Source organism: Adiantum capillus-veneris, chromosome 10 (assembly GCF_014529385.1).
Source record: "Adiantum capillus-veneris isolate H3 chromosome 10, ASM1452938v2, whole genome shotgun sequence".
NCBI lineage: Eukaryota > Viridiplantae > Streptophyta > Polypodiopsida > Polypodiales > Pteridaceae > Adiantum > Adiantum capillus-veneris.
The window spans coordinates 74230391-74251593 of record NC_140940.1 but is presented as its reverse complement, the minus strand read 5'-3'; the positions used below and the strand labels follow the sequence as shown (position 1 = coordinate 74251593).

General features: G+C 44.1%; 1 protein-coding gene across 1 annotated transcript; it reads right to left on the bottom strand.

Moving 5' to 3' along the window:
- Nucleotides 1–18696: 18696 nt before the first annotated feature.
- On the bottom strand, nt 18697–20512 carry LOC147449075 (calcium-dependent protein kinase 19-like). The gene is made up of 2 exons (XM_086522523.1): nt 19938–20512; nt 18697–19362 (listed from the first exon to the last, which is right to left on the bottom strand). The coding sequence occupies exons 1-2, from the start codon at nt 20490–20492 to the stop codon at nt 18727–18729; spliced, it is 1191 nt and encodes a 396-aa protein (XP_086378649.1). The 5' UTR covers nt 20493–20512; the 3' UTR covers nt 18697–18726.
- Nucleotides 20513–21203: the final 691 nt, after the last annotated feature.

Below are 21203 nucleotides of genomic sequence, written 5' to 3'. Positions count from 1 at the left end.
GAACTTTGCCGACTCTACGGCGGCTGGAGCCGAGCTAGGCATCGCCTGGTTTCTCCCACCACGCCATCGGCGCTGTCTGCAAAACCGCCATAGCTCTGTTTGTAGCTTTTTTTTTTTCATATGGTGGGCGCCCAAGGCCAAACACTTTGGCCAATTAAGGTTAAGACCCCGGACACACACTCAAGAAGGGAGGTGTTTTCCGATAGGGTTGGACTTTGACATCCGCATCAGGAGATTTCAACAAGCTTGGATCAGAGAAGTAAATTTGTCTTGAATTCGGCCACAAGCATGCAAGGGAATGCAAGGCCGCCCTATAGAAAATTCGATTCAAGGAAGCTAGAAAGCACAGGTTATATGGCAAACACGATTTTCCCAAGACTACAAGAAGATCCTATGTACTCAAGCATGGCTTGAGATTCAGTAGGACAAATATGTCAGGATCCAAAACGCTTGGCATGCATGCTCATGCACAGTTTTGGCAGGGCCATAACGTTAATGTCTTGGACACGACAATCTACATTAGAAGCATGGCTTCTCCCTATGAGGGGCATCTGACAGAGTAACTTGACGGAACATGCTCGTCAGGCAAGGCCTGTTGTTCGGCTTAGCGAAGGGGAAAAGCTCCTAGGCAAAGACGATATTGTTGATCAAGTGGCGGATATGTTCGCCGCGTACACGGACAAATGTCATGCTCATCAGGTTGGTCTTTTCGTACTTCCAAGGATTTTCTTAATCCCTATGTGATGCTATTTTGCAGACTTATACATATCGAATTTCCAAGCTTCATCTTTGATGCAACGGCAAGGCCGGTGGCTAATTCGGCTCATGCGTGCAAAGTTGTTTTGCATGGTTGGATCACTGATCGGCATGGCCGATTTCAAGGAGACTGGCAAGCGTCCTGAATTTGGGCTTGCAGAGAAGCAAGGCTTCTCTATCTATACAACATTTAACCACACTATGTGGTGATGCAGACACTAATGCTAGGGGTGGTGATTGTCATGAACAATGGCAATCAAACCTGGCAGGTAAGAGCATTACAGTTCTCACATGATACCACATTGGTTGTGAAATGGGCAAGGCCCTTGACAACATGAAGTGGAGTACTTATTGCGCATGTGCTTCGTAACTCTCGTATGAATGGAGTGAATGATCATGGCTATCATTCATAATGCCAAGCAGGTACGAGATGCATCACCTGCACGTGTTTTACTGCTTTTCCATTACGTTTATAATTCGACACGGTAAATTTTTTATGTATGCTCGACAAGGTCGATTCTTTTTGCTATGTCATCGATTGCTAATAGCATTTATTGGCAATGAGGCCAAACATACTTATATGAAGCATGGCTTCTCTTGAGTACCTTAATGGAGCACGCTCATCACAAGTTACTTTTTGCTTCAAAGGCAGGGTCAAGGGCCGGTTTTTCAGTATCTCAAGGTGACACGCATCTATTACTGGATTTGTTGAGGGTAGCAAGTTGCTCGGCATGGCCGACTCCTTGTCACTGTTTCTACAAGCCGACATAGGATGCTTGCCGCACAATACTGGTTAATTTCACTTGAAATTTCTCGACAAGGTCGATTATTTTTGTCATGCTATTGGCAGCCACATCAGTTGGCTATTAGCACTACCCGATTTACGTGAAGCAAGGCTTCTATTTATGCATCTTGCATAGTGACTCACCATGTTTGGCATATGCTATGAGTATACAAACTTGCGAAGGCTTTAGCAAACTGTTTACATATTATTTCATTTCGTATACGACGAATGTATATGATACAAGAGGGCGTATATCCATATGCGACAAGTTTCTCTCGCACGGAAGATTTGGCTATGAGCCATCTTTACGCGAGCTTTCCCTTTGGAATCTCATGACAACTGGTTGTAGCAACAACTACCAGGTTAGCCAAGTTTAAGTTTTTCTTAATTTTTCCATGTTTACACTTTGCTTGACAATGACTGTCATTGTGCAAAGCAAAGTGCTTTGGTAATTTTACATGAAGCAAGGCTTCTCCCTTGTGCCAAGGTACTGCCCAATGACTTGGAGTCATGGGCATTGGCACACAAGTTTGGGAAACTAGAAAATTAGGGAATATTCGCTCCCACAATCCCTACCAGTTTGGGCTGCTGCAAACATACAACAACATTATTTCACAGGCAACGTGCCAATGCTAAGTCATTTTCATACAATCACGACCCCTACAAGGAAGGTAGGTCAAGATGTGATACCTCTCTCAATGAGCGAGTCATACCGGATAATTGTGGAATGCTTATACGATAAGCTACAAGTCAGGCATAAGATGCGTAAGAGCACACAGCTTGGCTGCACACTCTAAACCTTAAGGAAAGTTCCTCAGCCCAGCATGCTCTTCTTCTCTCTCCCTCTCTCTTTAAGGGAAAAATGAAAATCTTCTAAGAAGCTTTTGATACATGTTTTGCTGGTGAGTCAGCCTGAGCCAAGGTGCTCTAACTCTCAGCTAACATGTGGCTAAGATGCTACCCAAATTAGTCTTCATCGATTCGTCGATTGAACACTAATTTATTGGCTTAAGGGCTATAAGCCACAAAGGCTAAGAGCCATTATCAGACCTAGGGTAAGACCCAGCTGTTGGCATTATTTGGGTGATTGTTCTCAAGATCAACCAAATCTACCTAGTGGAGTACCCATCGACTCTAATGGACAAGCAAGAGTCTTGTCATTACGGTTGTTTTGGGTGTCATTTTTTCACTACACGTTTTTAGTGCGACGCTCGAATTGAGTTTCTAATAAGCTTAAACTCACATCAGCTGATCTATACCATGAGGTCTAGATGCAACAAACAGTCGAGACAGCATGGTTGTCCATAAGAGCTAGGCATTTCACTTGTATGTATCTCCTGCTCTCTCTATAGCAGTACGAGTGTAAATGGAGGCATGGTTTTGGGGTAAGACCCAACGGGTGATTACTAAATCACTCCATAGGCATTGAGGATCTTAGTTTGATCTCTCACATTTGTACTTTCATGGAAAGTTGTCCGCAATATACCATGGGGTAGTGGACAAACCCAACACTTCTAGTTGATTCCAATCATTTTGGCACACGATCGACTATGTTAGTTACCGCTAACTGCTACTTGAGCAGTTTCTACCAAGGGTCTTGCCAAGGGGTTTGACTACGTAGATTCTAACCAAAGGGTTGGATTGCGCAGGCAACGCCCACGGTTTCCAGTGCAATGTTGCTTGGTCTTTTCAAGTCGTACAAATACACTTGAATGTTTCAAAGCCAGGGCCAAGGGCCTGTTGGAATAGAGTATTTTGGAGCGTAGTGTCTACTATACATTACGCTATTACGAACCTAGTGTAGGGTTCGATTTGGCACATGTTGTCACATGGGATACAACATGGTCTAGGAACTCAAGGAGTTCAGTTTAGCCAGTGTGGGGCATGATAATGAGGGTCCCTCTCACTCTTGTCGCAGAGTGTTTGTAGTTACCTCCACACACAAGTACCAGCTCGTACTTGATGGATGTCTCTTTTCTTGATATCCTTGTTTGAGACATATTCCACATGTGGAGAATATGAGTCTCTGGGACTGACACTGGCGCCAACTATCTAACAATGTGTCGCGACGAAGTCCCTAGGTGCTGGTCGCATCCATGGATTCGACCATTTTGAGCACACAGTATCAGGAGCAATTTCAGTGGCCATAAATTGTCGGGTACTAAGTACAAACTTGTTACGATTACAAGTGCTGTGAAACCACCTTAACGGAGGGTTGTTTCTACATATAGCTAAGTATGCTATGTCCATGAGAATGTCTCATGGTTGGTACCTAGGTGTGACCGGGTTGTCACATTCTGTTATGGTCTAAAGTCTCATCATGGAATTGCGGTTCGGATATGTTTGTGTTAAATGCATGCACACTAGGTGTTATGGGCCCTAGTGTTTAACACAAATTTATTCGGAGCGGCATGCAACTTCATGGACATTATTGTTTCTGCAATTTTTTGCACTGCTAGTGCAATCTCTCTTGTAGACTTAGTATGAGTTTACACCCTGCCATACAAGGTGATGGCTGAGTATGGGTGTTTGTGATTGGCTGCTTGAAACTCCAATCTGCTTTCAACCTAGTTGGTTGTCTCCATTCCATATCGAGTATATGGCTGGATACTCAATGATTGACACTACAAGAGGTTGTGTTCTCTTGTGACGCTGTTAGCGACAGAAATACACTGGGTTTTTATAACCCTCGGCGTCGCTAAAATCGTCGCTAATAGCGTCGCTACGAGAGCGTCGCTATATAGAGACGCTCATAGCGACGGTCATAGCGACGGTTATAGCGACGTTTACACACAAGTCTATAGCGATGCTCATAGCGACGGTCATAGCGACGGTTATAGCGATGTTTACACACAAGTCTATAGCGACGCTCATAGCGACGCTACAGAGCCATAAATAGCGACGGTTATAGCGACGTCTGAGAGAATTTTTTTTTGGTGACAGGACATTGAATGCCCTGCCACCCATCAACCATATTATACTTGATTCACTTTTTAAAAAAAGTGCAAGGGTAGATAATAGACCCAAAATAGTCACCCACAAGACTCATTGTTTGCAAAATTGACAAGCGTAAAATTGACAATTGTACACATCATAGGCAAAATGAATTGATTGGCAAATGTAATAATGACAATTGTACAACATCATAGGCATAAAGAATTGATTGGCAAAATGAACTGCGGTGACAAATGTAATAATATACATGGTTCAAAAAGACGTATAAAATCCGTCTCATGATACATAAGCTATGAGAAACCCTAAACTAATGCTATCTAGCTACGGCTAAACTGACGTCGTCTAGTCAGACGTCTCATCGCGTCCAAGCGGCGTATCTGTCGGATTCTGCAAAAAAAGACAATAAGACAGCTTTCAGTAAGTATAAACATATAACGACATTTATAAAACAATACAAAAAATAGAAAAGAGTAAACCCTAATACTAACCATGCCGCCGCGAGAACTAAGAATGTCCATCAGGGCATTTAAGCCCTTCCTGCCTGCGTACTCGTGCTCGTACGGTGTGGGATCACGTCCTGTCATCGACCACTGTCAAAACATACAAAGCTTTCATTATGCTAGAATTAAAAAACTCATAAACCCTAAACTATCGAACATAAAGAGCAATGCGAAAACACTTACAAAATCGGCCTCAAATGATGCCCATCCACCGCTTCCCAAGTGGTGCGAGCTCCCTGCCTCTACTCGCGCTCTGGCTGTATCCTTTTGTTGCTTCCACTTGTCGGGATTCTCGCGCGCTGCTTTCTTTGCATTCTTCCAATCTTCTTTGGCCAGCCAGTCTGGCCTGTTCCACCCATGCTTGATTACTTTTTGCACTTCGGAACGCTTGTGTTTGCAGTATTCGCGCATTCGAATCTTCATCAGGTCTTCATTGAAGCGCTGATCCCGTGTTGGAACGGGAAACTCATCATGAAGTATGCTGATGACTCTGGCTTTTAAATCACTTGGTACTTCACTCCATTTGTTTAGCATGTAGTGTCTAAACAGCTGAGAGCAAAGACCACGCATGTGCGAGATCACCTTCTTGCCATCATCATCCATGATAGATGCCGCCGCTGAAGTCGACGGAGTAAGGCAAGCCCTCTGGCCGATGACGCGTGAACCTGGGTGTCCCGGTAGGGGTCTCTAGCGGCGTGTTGATGGGGGTACGGACGTCAGGTGTCTCCACCGGTGTCTGGGCCCCGAAGTGAGGAGTGTCGAGTGGGGTGGCTCCTGGCGGAGTAGATAGAGGTGTGTAGCTGCTAGGAACAGTCAGCCGCGCAAAACCTGGCGTAGATGGCGATGCTGTGGCTGGTGTGGGGGCGGGCAAAGAAGGGGAGGGTAAAGAGCCTCGTCGAACACGAGGCGGTGTGGAGGCATCGGCGGCGGAATCCCCACAACAACCGCCACCGCCACCACTAGAGCGCCGGTGTCTAGACGAGTGTGAAGATCGTCTCGTCGACACCGAAGCTTCGGAGCGCCGCGAATGCTCCGAAAGAGAGGGAGATGCGGATGGAGTAGGAACGCACGATGATGCGTCAGAGCGATGACGCTCCACGTACCACTGTCTCTGCTGCGGTGACAAAGAAGAAAGAAACTCCTCATCATCCATACCTGCATTAAACACACGAATATTTAAACTTAATATTGAATGAATAGAGTAGACAATGACGCAAAGACCATTAAATACAATGACGTAATGACGCATATAAATACAATGACGCAATGAATTGAGTGATAGAAGAGGCAAGTCGAAAACTCAGAATTTTCAATCAAAAGATGTGAGCGCGAGTAGAAAAGAGCGTTATACACCATGGAAGGTACTTAGAGAGCCAGAGCTTTTACAACACGGAGCAAAATTGTTCAAATACAATATTTGTGGCTTTAAGAGATCTCTCTCTCATCCTCGCATAACTCAGCATAACTTCCTATATCTATATAGAGCTCTCCGTTTAAACACATATCCTCTGTTTCATTTTTTAGCTCCTCTGCATGCACCCCATATAGAGTAGTAGTAGCATCTTGATGCTCGTCTGGCACCACCGCAGCGGCTTCTGATTGAGCATCTTCTCTGATCTCCTCCATTGATGCCGTTGTGATTGGCACATGGTAGCTACCTCTATGACGTACCACCAGTTTGATGTAGACTTTGTAGGATGAAATATTACCTGCCAGAGCCACATAACTTACATGCCAGAGCCACATAACTTACATGAGAGCTTTCAAGCACATAACTTGTAAAAGGGGGATGTTAACTATTTACATACTTACTTGTTCACAATGCTCGGGTAGTACAAAAGTGTCTCTTAGGTCAGTCCATTTCTTAGTAGAATCCACCTCAAGAAAACCAGACTCTCCTCTACGCACAGTAGCGTTGCGACCCTCCATGATTATCTTGAACCATTGTACGTCGAACAAGTCGACAAAAAATCCTCTGTAATCGATCCTCAAAATCTCTTGTAGCGTGCCGAAGTAAGTGAGTTCCACCACCATAGGATCTGCATCAGAGGAACGTCGTCGACTAGACTGTTCAAATTTTGCCATGATTCCACAATCTTGAGTAAAACGCTTTTTGTCGATCTGTTCCACCCTAAAATGTCGACCTTTACACCATGCTGCTGTGTATGACTTATAATACAACGAACAAAGATTATGAGTGGCCGTTCAAACGTTTAGAAATAAAGTCACTAGCTAGTCGTACATTGCAAACTTACCTTGGTCGCGCAACCCCGAGAGTACTCCCACTCTTCCTCAGTCACTTCGTCACCGCATTGTTGTGCGCTTTTCAATTGGTTGTGCAACCATCTTAAGCTCATGAATATGAATGTTGGTAGGCTCTCCAGACCCGTCGGATAGTGCATCGGTGGTCGTCTTCCCCGTCTCCACTCGATTCGTGCCCTTTGTCGCTCTTGCTTTGCATCCTCATATTGTGAAATCCACTTTTGCATCACTGGATTGTGAAGCATGCAAAATCGGTTGATTTTAGCCTCTAGATCTTCCGTCATCTTCTTCTCAACACCGAGATTGCACATGACAATCCCAGATATGCGCTCATCATCTATGGTTTGCCATAGCGTGTCCCGGGCTTTATCAAATCCGTCTAGCCACTCTCCAATGTACACTAGGGACTCTGATACCAACCAACCTTCTGCCATGCTACCCTCCGGACGTGCCTTTTGACGCACATATCCCTTAAGCGTTTTCATGAAATGTTCTAAGAAGAACATCCATCTGGAATGAACTGTGCCAGCGATTTCCACCTCATCAACTATGTGAACAAGAAGATGCACCTGAATGGTTAGCATGGTAGTAGGAAACTGTTTCTCAAACATGCACACAAGCTCCGCAGCATTTAGTTTGGCGAATGGTATGGAGTCTACGTTGATCTCCTTTTGTGAGATCCATTGCACTAGCTTTGCAAGTTTGTAGATTGTGTTACGGATGTCGAGAGACAAACATCCCTCAATGGCAACCGGTAAAATAAACTGTAAAGTATGTGCAACAATGATATTGAAGTCCACATTTTATGCAATGATATTAAAGTCCACTATGAACGTACCTGACACATTTTATGCCAATCGTGTGACTTCAAACCGGTAAGCTTTCCTTCTTTAGTAAAACACGTTCGGAGCGAGTGCATTACGCCAGTGGGGGTCCGCAAAGATCGAATGGTCTCTTTTACTTTGCGTTCTTGGGCTCCTGTGAAAATCCATGGTGCTTTAGGGAGTTTTATCGATCCATCAGACGCTGTTTGCGGCCAATATTGCTCCATACGATCCACATTTCTAAGGTCAACTCTGGCTCCCAAAGTAACTTTCTTGCCGGTCAGATGGTCCCATAGTAGATTACCCACATTCTTGAATACGTGCATTGGATCGAGCAAGTGATTGATCATGAGTCGGGGCCAGTATGGTAACTCATACCATAGAGATAGTCTCTTCATCCCTGGAGGCAATCCGTCATCGCACATCTCCTTCTACTCTAACCATGCTTGTGCAGACATCCTTGGTGGCTCTCTTCCCAAAAAGCCGTCGCGTAACACATGATTCTCTGGAAGATACGCTTGATGACCTTCGTAGATTTGCTTCTTCAGTGAGGGCGCCCTACGTGCATTCAGTCTAGGTCCACATGTGACACATGCTCTGTATCCGCTTGTTTGAAGCCCTGCATGTATACACATGATAATAGATCAACTATGGGAAAAAACAAGATTTACAGTGTCTGAGTGAGGAGTGTCAATAGATCACCTGAGCATTCTGTTAGCCCGGGATAGTCATGCATGGTCCACATTAGAATGCCTCTGATCAAAGCATTCCGTCGTCCTGTGTGTCCGCTCATATCCACCACCTCTATGCCAATCCACAATTGTTGTAGCTCTTCCAATAGTGGACGAAGATACACATCCATATTCTCCACTTTATATCGCCCTGGCACAATCAAGCTTAGCCATAGGTGCCCCTTCTTCGTAGTCAACCACGGGGGAATGTTGTAGTTGACGATGACAACGGGCCATACACTGTAAGATGTTGATCTTTGACCAAATGGATTTACGCCATCCATAGCCAGGCCTAAGCGCAAATTTCGAGCTTCCCTGGCAAAATCCGACCATGTTCCATCTATATGTTTCCAGGCTGCGCAATCTGCAAGAATTCGTAGCACACCATCCGAAGATTTATTCTCCTCATGCCATGATGCTAGGGCGGCCATGGACTTACATTCGAAGAAATGCTTGATGCGAGGAAGCAGAGGAAAATGTCGCAAAACCTTTTGTGGAATTTTTGTCCCGTGGAGATCTACTCGATATCTTTCGGAATCACATTTCGGACACTTCTCCATGTCTATGTATTCCCCTCTGAAAAGAATGCAGTCATTAGGACAAGCGTGGATAGAATTGTAATCCATCCCCAAGTTTCGCAAAATCTTTCTTGCTTCATCTCGGGAATCTGGCATCACATTGTCAGCTGGTAGTATGTGCTCTTTAAGCAATCTACACAACATAAAAATACGATACAGTCGTGTAAAAATCTATCAGATCATTATACATTTAGAGTTTTATTAAAGTAAACTAATTATAATAGATCACCTGAAAAGCGCTGTGACGCTAGTGTCACTCCATCCAAACTTTGCCTGCATGTTGAGAAGAACCAGGAGTGCTTTCAATCTAGACATACGTGCTCCATTATACAATGGCGTATCGGCTTCACTTTTCATATCATCATAGATAAGCCTTTCTGAATCCATGATCGTCTCGATCATTTCATCAATCTCGGGCTCAAACATTGCCTCGTTGGGAATGTGCTCTGCATGATCATCCCCCGAGCTGTCAGAGGCTACATCTTGTGGCCTCACATATGCTGCTTGACCAAAGCGCCTGCGAACACGTCTATTGGGTTGCAAGATTGCTGCTTGTTGGCCAGCGTCAGAGTCCGACGAGTTATAATTGGCAACAACTCGATCTATAATAGATGGATCGAACTCGCCAAATTCGCGAACGTGCTGCAAAGAAACACGTCTTGTCCGTCGCACAGCATGCTTGCATTGATTACAAGGACATAAGACCCTCGTTGAGAGATAGGTGTTTCGGTTGGACGGTCCCACATCCTCGTCACTACTCATAATGAGGATAAAAATCTTATAACCTGGACAACAAATTTAATATTCTATTGGCATTCTTCGTCTTATCTCTCTCTCTCTCTCTCTCTCTCTCTCTCTCTCTCTCTCTCTCTCTCTCTCTCTCTCTCTCTACCTCACATTCTCTAGTCATGTCCAATCCCCGCACACCTCGGTCTAGAGGTGCACGGAGATCAGAACCACCGGGTTATAATCTCGTCTTTATTGGTCAATACCTATATTTGTGGGTACAAGAAATCTACAGACCCACGTCTACATGATACTGCATGTAGTGGACAAAACCCCTTTGCCTCTTCTCTAGCTGTAGCACTTCACAGCATCTTAACATCTTTTCACAGTAGATCTTTTCACTGTTCGTCTAACTCTAAACCCTAAACCGTAAGTAATTCTTGCGTGGACTTGATCTAACGTAAATAAGCGTAAATCTAAATAAACGTAAATCTAACTAAAAATAAACCAAAATCTAATTTAACGTAAGTCTACATCTAACCTAATCTTTAACGTCTTTTGGGATAGTTTCCTACGACGTTAAAACTCTCTTCTTCTTGTGTGTGTGTGTGTGTGTGTGTGTGTGTGTGTGGGTAAAACTAAATAAACCTAAGTCTAATCTAATATAACATAAATCTAAATCTAACGTAAATTATGTTATATTAAAAACAAAGAACTAAACTAACAGGGATTATAAGAACCTTAAAACTTCTCTATCCACATCTGACGACAGCAATTGGCCCTTTGGACCGTTCTTGCTCTTGTTACTAACTTTGAAGTTGCTGTTGAATGACTAGAGGTTGTCTAGATGGTCATTGTTGGGGATGTAGTGACTCTTGCCGCCCTGAAGATCCACCTTCTTCCCTATCTTCTGAAGACATTTCACCAGTACTTTTGGATCGACGGAGCCCACCATGAGTGAAGGCAGCAATACCCTATATTCCATTGAGGGCTTTCTTCACCCGCTTCATGCAGGCATCACAGTCTATGGAGACCTAAATCTAATCTAATATAACGTAAATCTAAATCTAGCGTAAATAAATGTAAATCTAACTAAAAATAAACCTAAATCTAATCTAATTTAACTTAAATAAACCTAAATCTAATTTAACGTAAGTCTACATCTAACCTAATCTTTAACGTCTTTTAGGATAGTTTTCTACGACGTTATAACTCTCTTCTTCTTGTGTGTGTGCGCGTGTGTGGATGTGTGTGCCAATAAAAAGAGATAAATGGTATAACCTTTCTATCACCCATGCCAAGTATGATAGATTGGTTATGCCATTTCCCTCTTGAATAATAGGTCTTGAGTTCAACTCCTCGTCGGCTAGATCTTTAGGTCTTTTAATTTTAATTAGTTTCCTATGACGTTAAATTAGTTTCTCTCTCTTTCTCTCTCAATGTGTGTGCGTTTTTTTTGTTTATGCATGTTTTCTCTCTCTTTTCCTCTCTCAATGTGTGCGTTTTTCGTTTATGCATGTTCTCTCTCTCTTTTCCTCTCTCAATGTGTGCGTTTTTTGTTTATGCATGCTCTCTCTCTCTTTTCCTCTCTCAATGTGTGTGTGCATTCTTTGTTTATGTATGTGTGTGTGCGTTTTTGTTTATGTTTGTACTCTTTCTCTCTCTCTCTCTCTCTCTCTCTCTCTCTCTCTCTCTCTCAAAAACACTATGCGTGTGTGTGTGTGTGTGAGAGAGAGAGAGAGAGAGAGAGAGAGAGGGAGAGAGAAAGAGGGGAAGGGAACATGAGAGTGAGGAGAGGGAAGGAGCATACCTGGCTCTCCTTCCTCTCCTCGTGTGTGTGTGTGTGTGTGTATGTGTGAGTGTGTGTGGAGAAGAGAGAGAGAGAGAGAGAGAGAGAGAGAGAGCGTTACCTTCTCCTTGCTTGAGGGCGCCGAAAAACTCAGATCTCAGATCTGAGTTTTTGGGCGCTCTCTGTTATTTTTTTTAGCCCATTCGGCGTCGCTATGAGTGTCACAAATTTACTTGTAAATTTGCGACGCTCATAGCGACGCTGGGAATTTTTTTTTTTGAGCGTCGCTAATATGAATAGCCTCTTGTAGTGTGAGTCATAGTTGTCGTCAGTCGTGGGCGACTGTCTGTAAGTGGTAGGGGGAAAGCAACTCACTCTTACTACTGCTATTCATCCCGCATAGGATGGGCAATTTACAAGCATTCTATTTAGTACTAAAGGATATGCAAAGTGCATACGTTAGTAAACCACGCTAAAGGATATGCTAAGTGCATACGTTAGCAAGAAGTGAAACAACTAGATTGGTTACCTTTCTGGTTTGGAGTTTACTTACTATCAGTTAACGCATGTTGCGACTAGGTAGTCTCTTCATGTATAACTCAGGTTCTCAACCTTGAACACTCGTTAAGGTGGGGTTGTTTACTGATGATGAAAATTGGGACAAAGTCAAGGACTTAAAATTGGCTGATGAGTTATATCAGCATGCTACTTTCATGGAAAGTGATAAGAAGTACTCTTTTTGGTACACCTGTGTTGTGATAAACTCGTTTACCATGCTCATGAGTGTTCTAAATGGAGTCTACACACTACGTTTGGATAGGAATCGGTACCATCAGATGGTTACAAATGGACAACAATGTAGAAAATCAAGATGTTACTCTTGGTTTCATTGAACCTCCTACTGAAATGGGTTCCAATCCAACCGACCTGAAGAAGGTGCCACTTGGGAAAACATTAGTGTTCTTAAGAAGAAGTTTCGCACTTTTGTTTTCGAGGACGAAAACTCTTCTTTAAGGGGGGAGTAATGTCAGGACACGGGTCCGGGCCAAGGGCCAAGGGCCAGGATGGACATGCAGTCAAGGGGGTCCCTATATTTAGAAGGCCAGGGGTCTATATAGGGCATGGCTGGGTGGAGATTAGCATGTCAGTTCCCCTATCCTTTCATGGATAGGGGTTTTTTGCAGTTTCTGGGACAAATCCATCACAACATTAGCATTAAGAATACCATTTGAAAGCTAATGACGCATCCTGTGACAATTACTTGCCTTTACCACCGACCTCTCCGTTTGGCAAGTTGGGACCCTTGACATCGTCATAGTAGATAGAGATTGACCCACAAAGCACTTGCACAATCATAGCTTTTATATTGATCTAATGAACACCATGTCTCTATACCAAATAAAGATTCAAGGCAGCTAATGAAACTCACAATAAACTTGCCCATTCAGAACTAGAAAATTAAATTTCGCTGAAATCCATGTATTTACACCAAATTGTAAGTCAAGATAGGAAAGTACACGTGGAACTGATATTATATGAAATTACAAAAGGGGCTCATTACAGGTTTTCTGTTAGGAGGCACTGTGCAACTTTCTTGCGTCTTGCTTCAACATTAGGTAAAATGGAAGTTAGGACTGAGGCCACTATGGCTTGTGGGTCTTCCACTCCTAAGGCTTGATTGATAGCTACACGGGCTAAGACCTTGCCACACAAACCTATGCCAAAAGTGGTCATTGCAAGGGATTTTTTTACGAGAAAAACTACTTGCACAAGCACAAGAGCTTGTTGACAGCCTTCAAGACCCACAAAGAAAAATGTCCATCAAGGGAGAAGTCCTTGTGGATAATGCAGATGTTGCCCATGGGTAGTTTGCTGATGTAGTTTGCAAGTGTTGCTTTTGGGCCAAAAACATTGCCCTCTTCCGCCTTGCGAGCTGCCCACACCTCCATGTCCAAAAGATATGTCCAAAATATCCTACAAAAGTTCATGTTAGGAAATACATTGTGATGGCCATTTACACAACAAAGACAATTACTGCATGCTACATGTCATCGTCGTCCATAGTTAGTGTGAGGTAAAGGTTGAGGGACGATCTCCTCTCATCAACAATTTTTGGGGCATCAGAGTCAAGTGACTCAACATGAAGAGGTTATTGATTTCCCACAAGCTTGGCTTGGATTGCCAAGAACTCCTCCTCCATGACGTTTACCTGCTACTCTGCAATTAAAATATTTGAAGTGATTAAGACAACTATGTCAATGACTGCGATCACTAACTTGCATAGTTTTAGAGACATCATTTGGAATTGTAATATGAATGTCAAATGTCACAAGATTACTTTCAAGGCTTTGTAGAGGTATCCATTTCCCAGTATTACACATCCATCGCTCGTAGTGGAAGCGTATATACAAAGTTGTGCAAAATTTTAAGTATTGTATCCAAAGCCCCTAGCTTGTGAGATTACTAACTTGCACAGTTTCAGAGACATCATTTGGTATTGTAATATGAATGTCAAATGTCACAAGATAAGGTATCCATTTCCCTGTCTTACACATCCACAACTCTAGGTGGAAGCGTATAAACAAAGTTGTGAAAAATTTTAAGTACTGTATCCCAATACCTGAAGCCCCTAGCTTGCATCAATATCTATCTCCCTGATGCATACCCTCTATAAATCCCCAATTCTCTCCTAACAAGGGTTGTAATGCTTCAAAAGACATATTCTTGCATATAAATATAGTGGGTGTGACATTAAATGGCAGGGCCTTAAATAAATGCACAAAAACATGCATGAGACAACATCGACTTAGACCTACAAACCTAAAAGCCTTCTCAAACTTCAACAAGGAAAGAATGTCAAAAACCATCTTCTCCTTTATGGATAAGATGGATGACAAACATCAGGCTGCAGCCACTCCATGCTAAGAAGTGATTGCATGCCAATTCCACTGATCTTACCATAACAATGCTCAGTGGTGGGCACTATTGTGTGTGTGTAGAAGAAGATTCTGCTTTGCAGTAGCATCGATGGTTGCACACTGGGAAGCATCATGGCACCAATGTCAACATGAAATCTTGAAAGGTTCCAGAGAGACTTCTTAATTGTTGTTGCTCAGTAAGTTTGACGGAAATATATATACATAGACATCAAATGACCCAAAATAAACATACTACCATACTTGAACACATAGGTCAACTCAATGCATATGTCTATTGCAACAACAAAGAGAAGCAACTTACAGTTAGGTGGAAAAAGTCTTGGATTAGTGTGCCCCAAATGCACACTAGGCATTCAATACACACGTTGAATAGCAACTACCGTCCCATTGATCCTATGGTCTTTGAACCCAAGCAGCCTCCCTTTACAATGTTGACCCAGGTTGTCACAATCTCGAACACGACGGAGTCCCATTGGCTGCAGGTTGCATAAAGACCCAAGCACCTTTGCAGAACACTTGAGGCGGCCACTCCCCATTAGAATATCTGGTGTTGCACAAGACAACGCTTTCTACCTCATCTTTTGGCTTTCTGTGAGTAGTAGAGTTTGACATTGCTACAGAGAGGAAGGGGCTACAATAAGAGGGTTTGATGGTGGTTTTGAATGAGCTAGAGATGAAGAAAGAAGTAAATGTTTTTGGAGAGAGGGAGATACGTAGGATTAAAACTTCAATGGAGAACCTTGGAGTGCAACACTGCAGCCATGGCAAGGAGACAAGAGGTATAGATGGTTCTGGTAAAGCACGTAGAGAGAGAGAGGAGGAGGTGGGGAGAGGAGAGAAGAGATTGAGAATGTAGAAGGAAGAAGTAAAAAGAAGAGGGAGAGGAGTAGAGGAGAAGAGAGAGAGAGAGAGAGAGAGAGAGAGAGAGAGAGAGAGAGAGAGAGAGTTTAGATTGTGAGCAGCTATGGAAAGCTTCCATATGTGTTGCAACTATGGAAAGGTTCCATAAGTGTTGCAACGATAGCCATGGATAGCTTGTAGAATATGATGGGCTATGAAGTGGTAGAAGAAAAGGTAAAAGAGGTGCTTGGTAAAGTCTCCCCAAGTGCTGTAGCCATGGAGATCTTGGGGAGAGAGGACAGTGGAGGTGTAGATGAAAATGGGAAAGCACTTAGAGAGAGAGAGGAGAGAGAGAGGAGAGAGAGAGAGAGAGAGAGAGAGAGAGAGAGAGAGAGGAGGAGGAGGAGGAGGAGGAGGTAGAATGGAGGGTAATGGCTGAGAATGCAGATTTTGGTGAAAGAAAATAGATTTTGACCATGTATTTGGTTAGGGGAGCTTTTGGGGAGTGAAAAGTGAGATTTAGAGATTTTTGATTTTTTTTTTAAATTTTAGGATTACTGTATGGCCGCCCGTGAAAATGGAGGGAATCTCCCCCCCCCCCCCCCCCCCTTCTCCTATTCTCTCTCTTTTTAGGGGACAAAGCTATAATGAGGGGAACAAATAGGCCCCCATGCCCCCTCCTACCCTACTTTTTTGAGGCTATAGCTGTGACCACCACCCTCTTCCTATTGGTCCATCCTTAATCACCCCTTAAGCTAAAGGGCCCTTTTGGGGTTCATATTTTTCCTGATGATAGGATGAGCCCACAGATACCCCCTCCACCTCAGCTTTGCCGCCGATAGCCCTTTCTCCCTCACGCCACCGACCCTGCCTCCCTCTCTGCCCATTCCCCCCATTACTGCCCCTCCCCTCCTATTCCACCCACTAGCCCCCCTTCTCCATCATCCTCTCCTGCTCCTGCCTCAAGCCGGCTCAATGGACATGACCTTCATTATCTACTAGGAGGTATGTTTGTAGCTCTTTTTCCATGAGCCGCCTGGCGAGAGAGGAGTAGACTTTCCTGCGGATCCCCCTTCCGGTGCAGACATGACCTTTTGCCACAGTCCCTCGAGGACTGACGAGTTTCGACATCCGTCACTGGTGGGACTTCTTCATTCCTTGATGACTCTTCACCAGACTTTGAGGCGGCTTGCTTCAGAGTCCATGTATTGTTTCTAGCAACTAGAGGGATAGAGGCCCTGGGCATAGCGGTTGGTTTCTCTTTCCCTTTATGTGGCAGGGACAAGACTGAGTGGACTCTAGACTCAGTGATGGACGGACATCGGAATCAAGCTCTTGATTTCTCTCATCACATGGGAGATTTGGGTGTGAGAGATTTGATACAGACTCTATGTACGTTGGCCGGGTTCTCGGTGATACCTCCAGACATAACATGATAATATAGACACATTGTGGTGAGCGCCCTGGGCATAGCGGTTTGTTCTCTTTCCCTTTATGTGGGCAGGACAAGACTGAGTGTACTCTGACTCAGTGATGGACGGACATCGGAATCATGCTCTTGATTTCTCTCTCATCACATGGGAGATTTGGGTGTGAGAGATTTGATACAGACTCTATGTACGTTGGCCGGGTTCTCGGTGATACCTCCAGACATAACATGATAATATAGACACATTGTGGTACACTTAGCTAGGCCAAAGAGCCTAAAGATTACCAGTAAGCCAAGGGGTGGAGATGACGACGTGGGAGCCCTTCCTTTAATGAATTTATCTTTTAGAAGATAAAATTAATGTTAAAACAATGAGACATGTAGGGCAAGTAGCTAGGTGATGAGGTAGCGAAGGTGTGGGGTACATCCGTAGATGGTGCAGACAAAGCATTTGTTGATAGGCCTTTGATGAGCAGGCACCTAGCCCAACAATGCAGGTTAGGTCGAGGACTTGAGGTTGAGCACAACACCGACATCAAGCCCTACAGGTGATGAGTCGAAGGACTGTTGGTGGCCGGTTATGCAGGCTGATGCGTGGCTATACGGACGAGTAGCTGGCAGGCAGGAGGTGTATAGTTGCGGTAAGAAGAAGAAAAAGAAGAAGTAATTATCCCATTGTTCTATTAGTTTTATGGCTGTATGGGCTGTTGGCTCTCTGTAAAAGCTAGGCCTCTGTTGTCCTCAAGTCCCCACACAAGAAGTTTTGGATAGATTCTCACAATAATTCTCACATTGTGACTTACCTCAACATCATGAGCTTCTGTGAGGGAGTCACCACATACCTAGCGAGGTACGATTAGGAGCAGGGGACCAACGGCCCGATGGGGGGCCGGTGGTCCCCTGCCCTTATTCGTACCTAGCTAGGTATGTGGTGACTCCCGAGCAGAAGCTCATGATGTTATGCATTGTATGAAAAACACTGAAAAGGACTCCATTTTCCTACATGAGAAAATTTCTAAATCTTCTTGTGCCAAAGCAAGGCAACATTGCATGGGTAGTGTTGTATCGTTCTTGTTTTTCTTTAATATAAATATCCTGCATAATGTGGAAATTGCCCAAAATAAAGATGTTGGCACTCTAAGAAATGGGAGAACATGCATTGCAAGAGCAGGGAGTCTTCTTTTGGTATTGTCATTGGTAATATGCCCTAAACAATATTTTCACTTCATGAAATATTGTTATTAGATATCAAAGATGTCAAAAGGCAAGTGACTTTGTAGTAGAAAATGGTCTTGTTGGGACTTTATTTCGATAGGTTTCACTGGGAATTTTGTTCACTCAGAGAATCTTGCTCGAGGTTGGGGAAGACTTGAAAATTGGTAGGATTCAATCCCATGAAAGAATATTTCCTTCATTCAAGCTCAAAGTAAAGTACCATTAAAAATGGCTACCACAGTTTGTGTTTCACTGGTCTTACCCTTATTATATATTGCATCATGTGCTACCAATGCCATTTTATGAATCACCTCAACCAAAACTCAGGGCACATTATTTCTCATCAATGTTAAACCTCTCAAGATAAAGAGCACATTAGTTCCAAATAATGTGGTACACTAGATTGAATCCTTTAGATATTTTGTTACATGATAGGACCAAAACTTGGATATAGAACCGAGGAAACCAGATGGGTTTAGCGGCGGAAGATTTAACTGATGTTGTAAACCAGGACGAGCTAGTTGATGAATAAGCTTCTTCCTTGTCTTCTTTGCTAGTTGATTCTTTACTGCTAACTTCGCTTGTAGTTTGGAAGGTACCATTAAAAGTGGCAGTTCTACATGAAAAGAAAATTCGGGGTTGTTGGTATCACCCTCGGTGCTCTTTTTGATTAAGTATTCATCATAATTGATAAGTGCATGATTGAGGACAGGACACAACCATGGATGTGTCAAAATTGAGCTCAAACTCAACCGTCTACTTGGGTTTACTTGCAAAAGATTGAGTATAAGGTCCTTTGCATGGTGAGAGATGGAGGGTTGTGAGTTTTCCACTTGGAGTGAAAGGTTGCACGAGAAATCTGATTCTTGGAAAATATGTGGTATTGCTGATTGCTCAAACGGAAGGTGGTCTAAAAGCAGGAAATATAGAACCACTCCCAAGCTCCAAACATCAACCGTCTCATTGTAAATCACCTCGGAGTGGATCTCCGGTGCTTGGTAATCAAATGTCCCTATCGAATCATCTTCAATAACCTGCAAAATAGCATGTTTCTCTTATCAAGAATATTGGATAGGTACAATACCTAAAGGGCTCTCTCTCTCTCATAAGAGTTCTTGAGTTCAACTCTTCTCGTCGGCTAGATCTTTAAAGTCTCTTGGGATAGTTTCCTACGACGTTAAAACTCTCTTCTTCTTCTTCTTCTAATTCGCCCCCTCCCCCCCCCCCCCCCCAAACAACTATATACACACACACACACACACACACACACACACACACACAAAATAAGTTATAAACAAATTCCCATTATAATTCCCACATTGCACACTACGACAACATCATGAGCTGTTGCAAGGGAGGGAGCGCATGCCTAGTTAGGTGTGGTTGGGGGGTGGGGGACTGGCACTCCTCCGCCCCTAACCACACCTTGTGCTCCCTCCCAAGCAGTAGCTTATATTGTTGAACCCTGAAGTGGAAAATCATGAGAAAGGAGCTGCTTTCTCCATAAACTTGTTCTCTCTCTCTCTCTCTCTCTCTCTCTCTCTCTCTCTCACACACACACACACACACACACACACACACACACACACACACACACTCACTCACTGACCTTAATGTTGGCGATGTCGGCAGCGCCGCCGAAATCGGCGAGCTTGAGCTCACAGAGGCGGCTGTCGGTGCGGGGGAGGAGGAGGTTCTCGGGCTTGACATCGCGATGCATGACCCCACGGGAGTGGCAAAAGCTGAGAGCGAGAACAACAGCAAGGAGGGCCTCGGCAGCCTCGCCTTCGCTTAGCACAGCTTCACCCTTACCAACAGAGCGAGCCACACGAAGCGACTCGACGTGTTCAAGGAGGTCGCCACCATGGCAGAGCTCGAGGAGCACATGAATGTACCCTTGGTTGTGGGAGTGCGCCTCCAGCCGCACCACGTTGGGGTGGCCCTGCACTCGCGACAGCATCGCGATTTCGGTGGTCGCAGCTCTGCTGTCTTTGGAGGTCTTGCACGCGTACTCCTGCCGCGTTGCCGTGTGTACGCAGCTGCGCACCACCCCGAATGCTCCAATCCCGAGCTTCTTCCCTACCTCGTACTCTCCCATCCTTGCACTACCTCGGCTAGTGTCTCCTCCTTCCATCTCCCGATGCTTTCCAAACGCCCTACCCATGTTGCTTTTTTCTAAAGTCTGCGGTCAGTCGGAGCTATTCTTGGGTCGTAGTGATAAAATTGCGAGGGTGTCCTTAGGGGAACAATATATGAGTGAGAGAGAGAGAGAGAGAGAGAGAGAGAGGGGGAATGGAGCTCTCATTACAAGCTTCATTACACCGATATGAAATATGTGAGCAATGGATATTTGCTAGGAATTATGTCAATGACAAGTCTATTGCTCTATTGTGTTGTGTATGGTGACGTGGCCAGATATGCCATGGTGTGAATGCCTCTCATGTAACTACCTAGTGCTATGATAAGGACTTGTCCGGTTGAGTGCAAGGCAAGCTCTTCTTGGGTATTCTCTCTCGTGTAACGAGTACATTACATTGGTGGAGGAGATGGACAGTAGGTGGTTACAGGAACCGTTCTTGATTTTCTAGCTTGATTGGCCTTAGATGGGTTACACTTTGGATAGTGGGTAGGACGTCCCTCGTGTTGTGAGAGGGGTGGAGGTATACATAGAGAAGCAAGAAGAAGCTCTTTGGGAAGTTCTAGGAGCAAGCACCGAGAGCCAGAGATGCATGTTTGTGTTGAACTTGATGATGATGGTGCGGTTGATTCTGGTGGAGGGCATGGATTTTGAGCTGGTGTCCAAGCACAACACTAAGTGCTCACAAATACTTTAGACAGCCATCATGTGTATTGCCTATTGAGCCTGCTCACACTT

Coding starts and splice junctions, on each gene's coding strand:
- LOC147449075 (XM_086522523.1), bottom strand. CDS start 20,492: ATGGGTAGGGCGTTTGGAAAGCATCGGGAGATGGAAGGAGGAGACACT. Junction 19,363..19,937: donor CCGACATCGCCAACATTAAG/GTCAGTGAGTGA, acceptor GCTATTTTGCAG/GTTATTGAAGATGATTCGAT.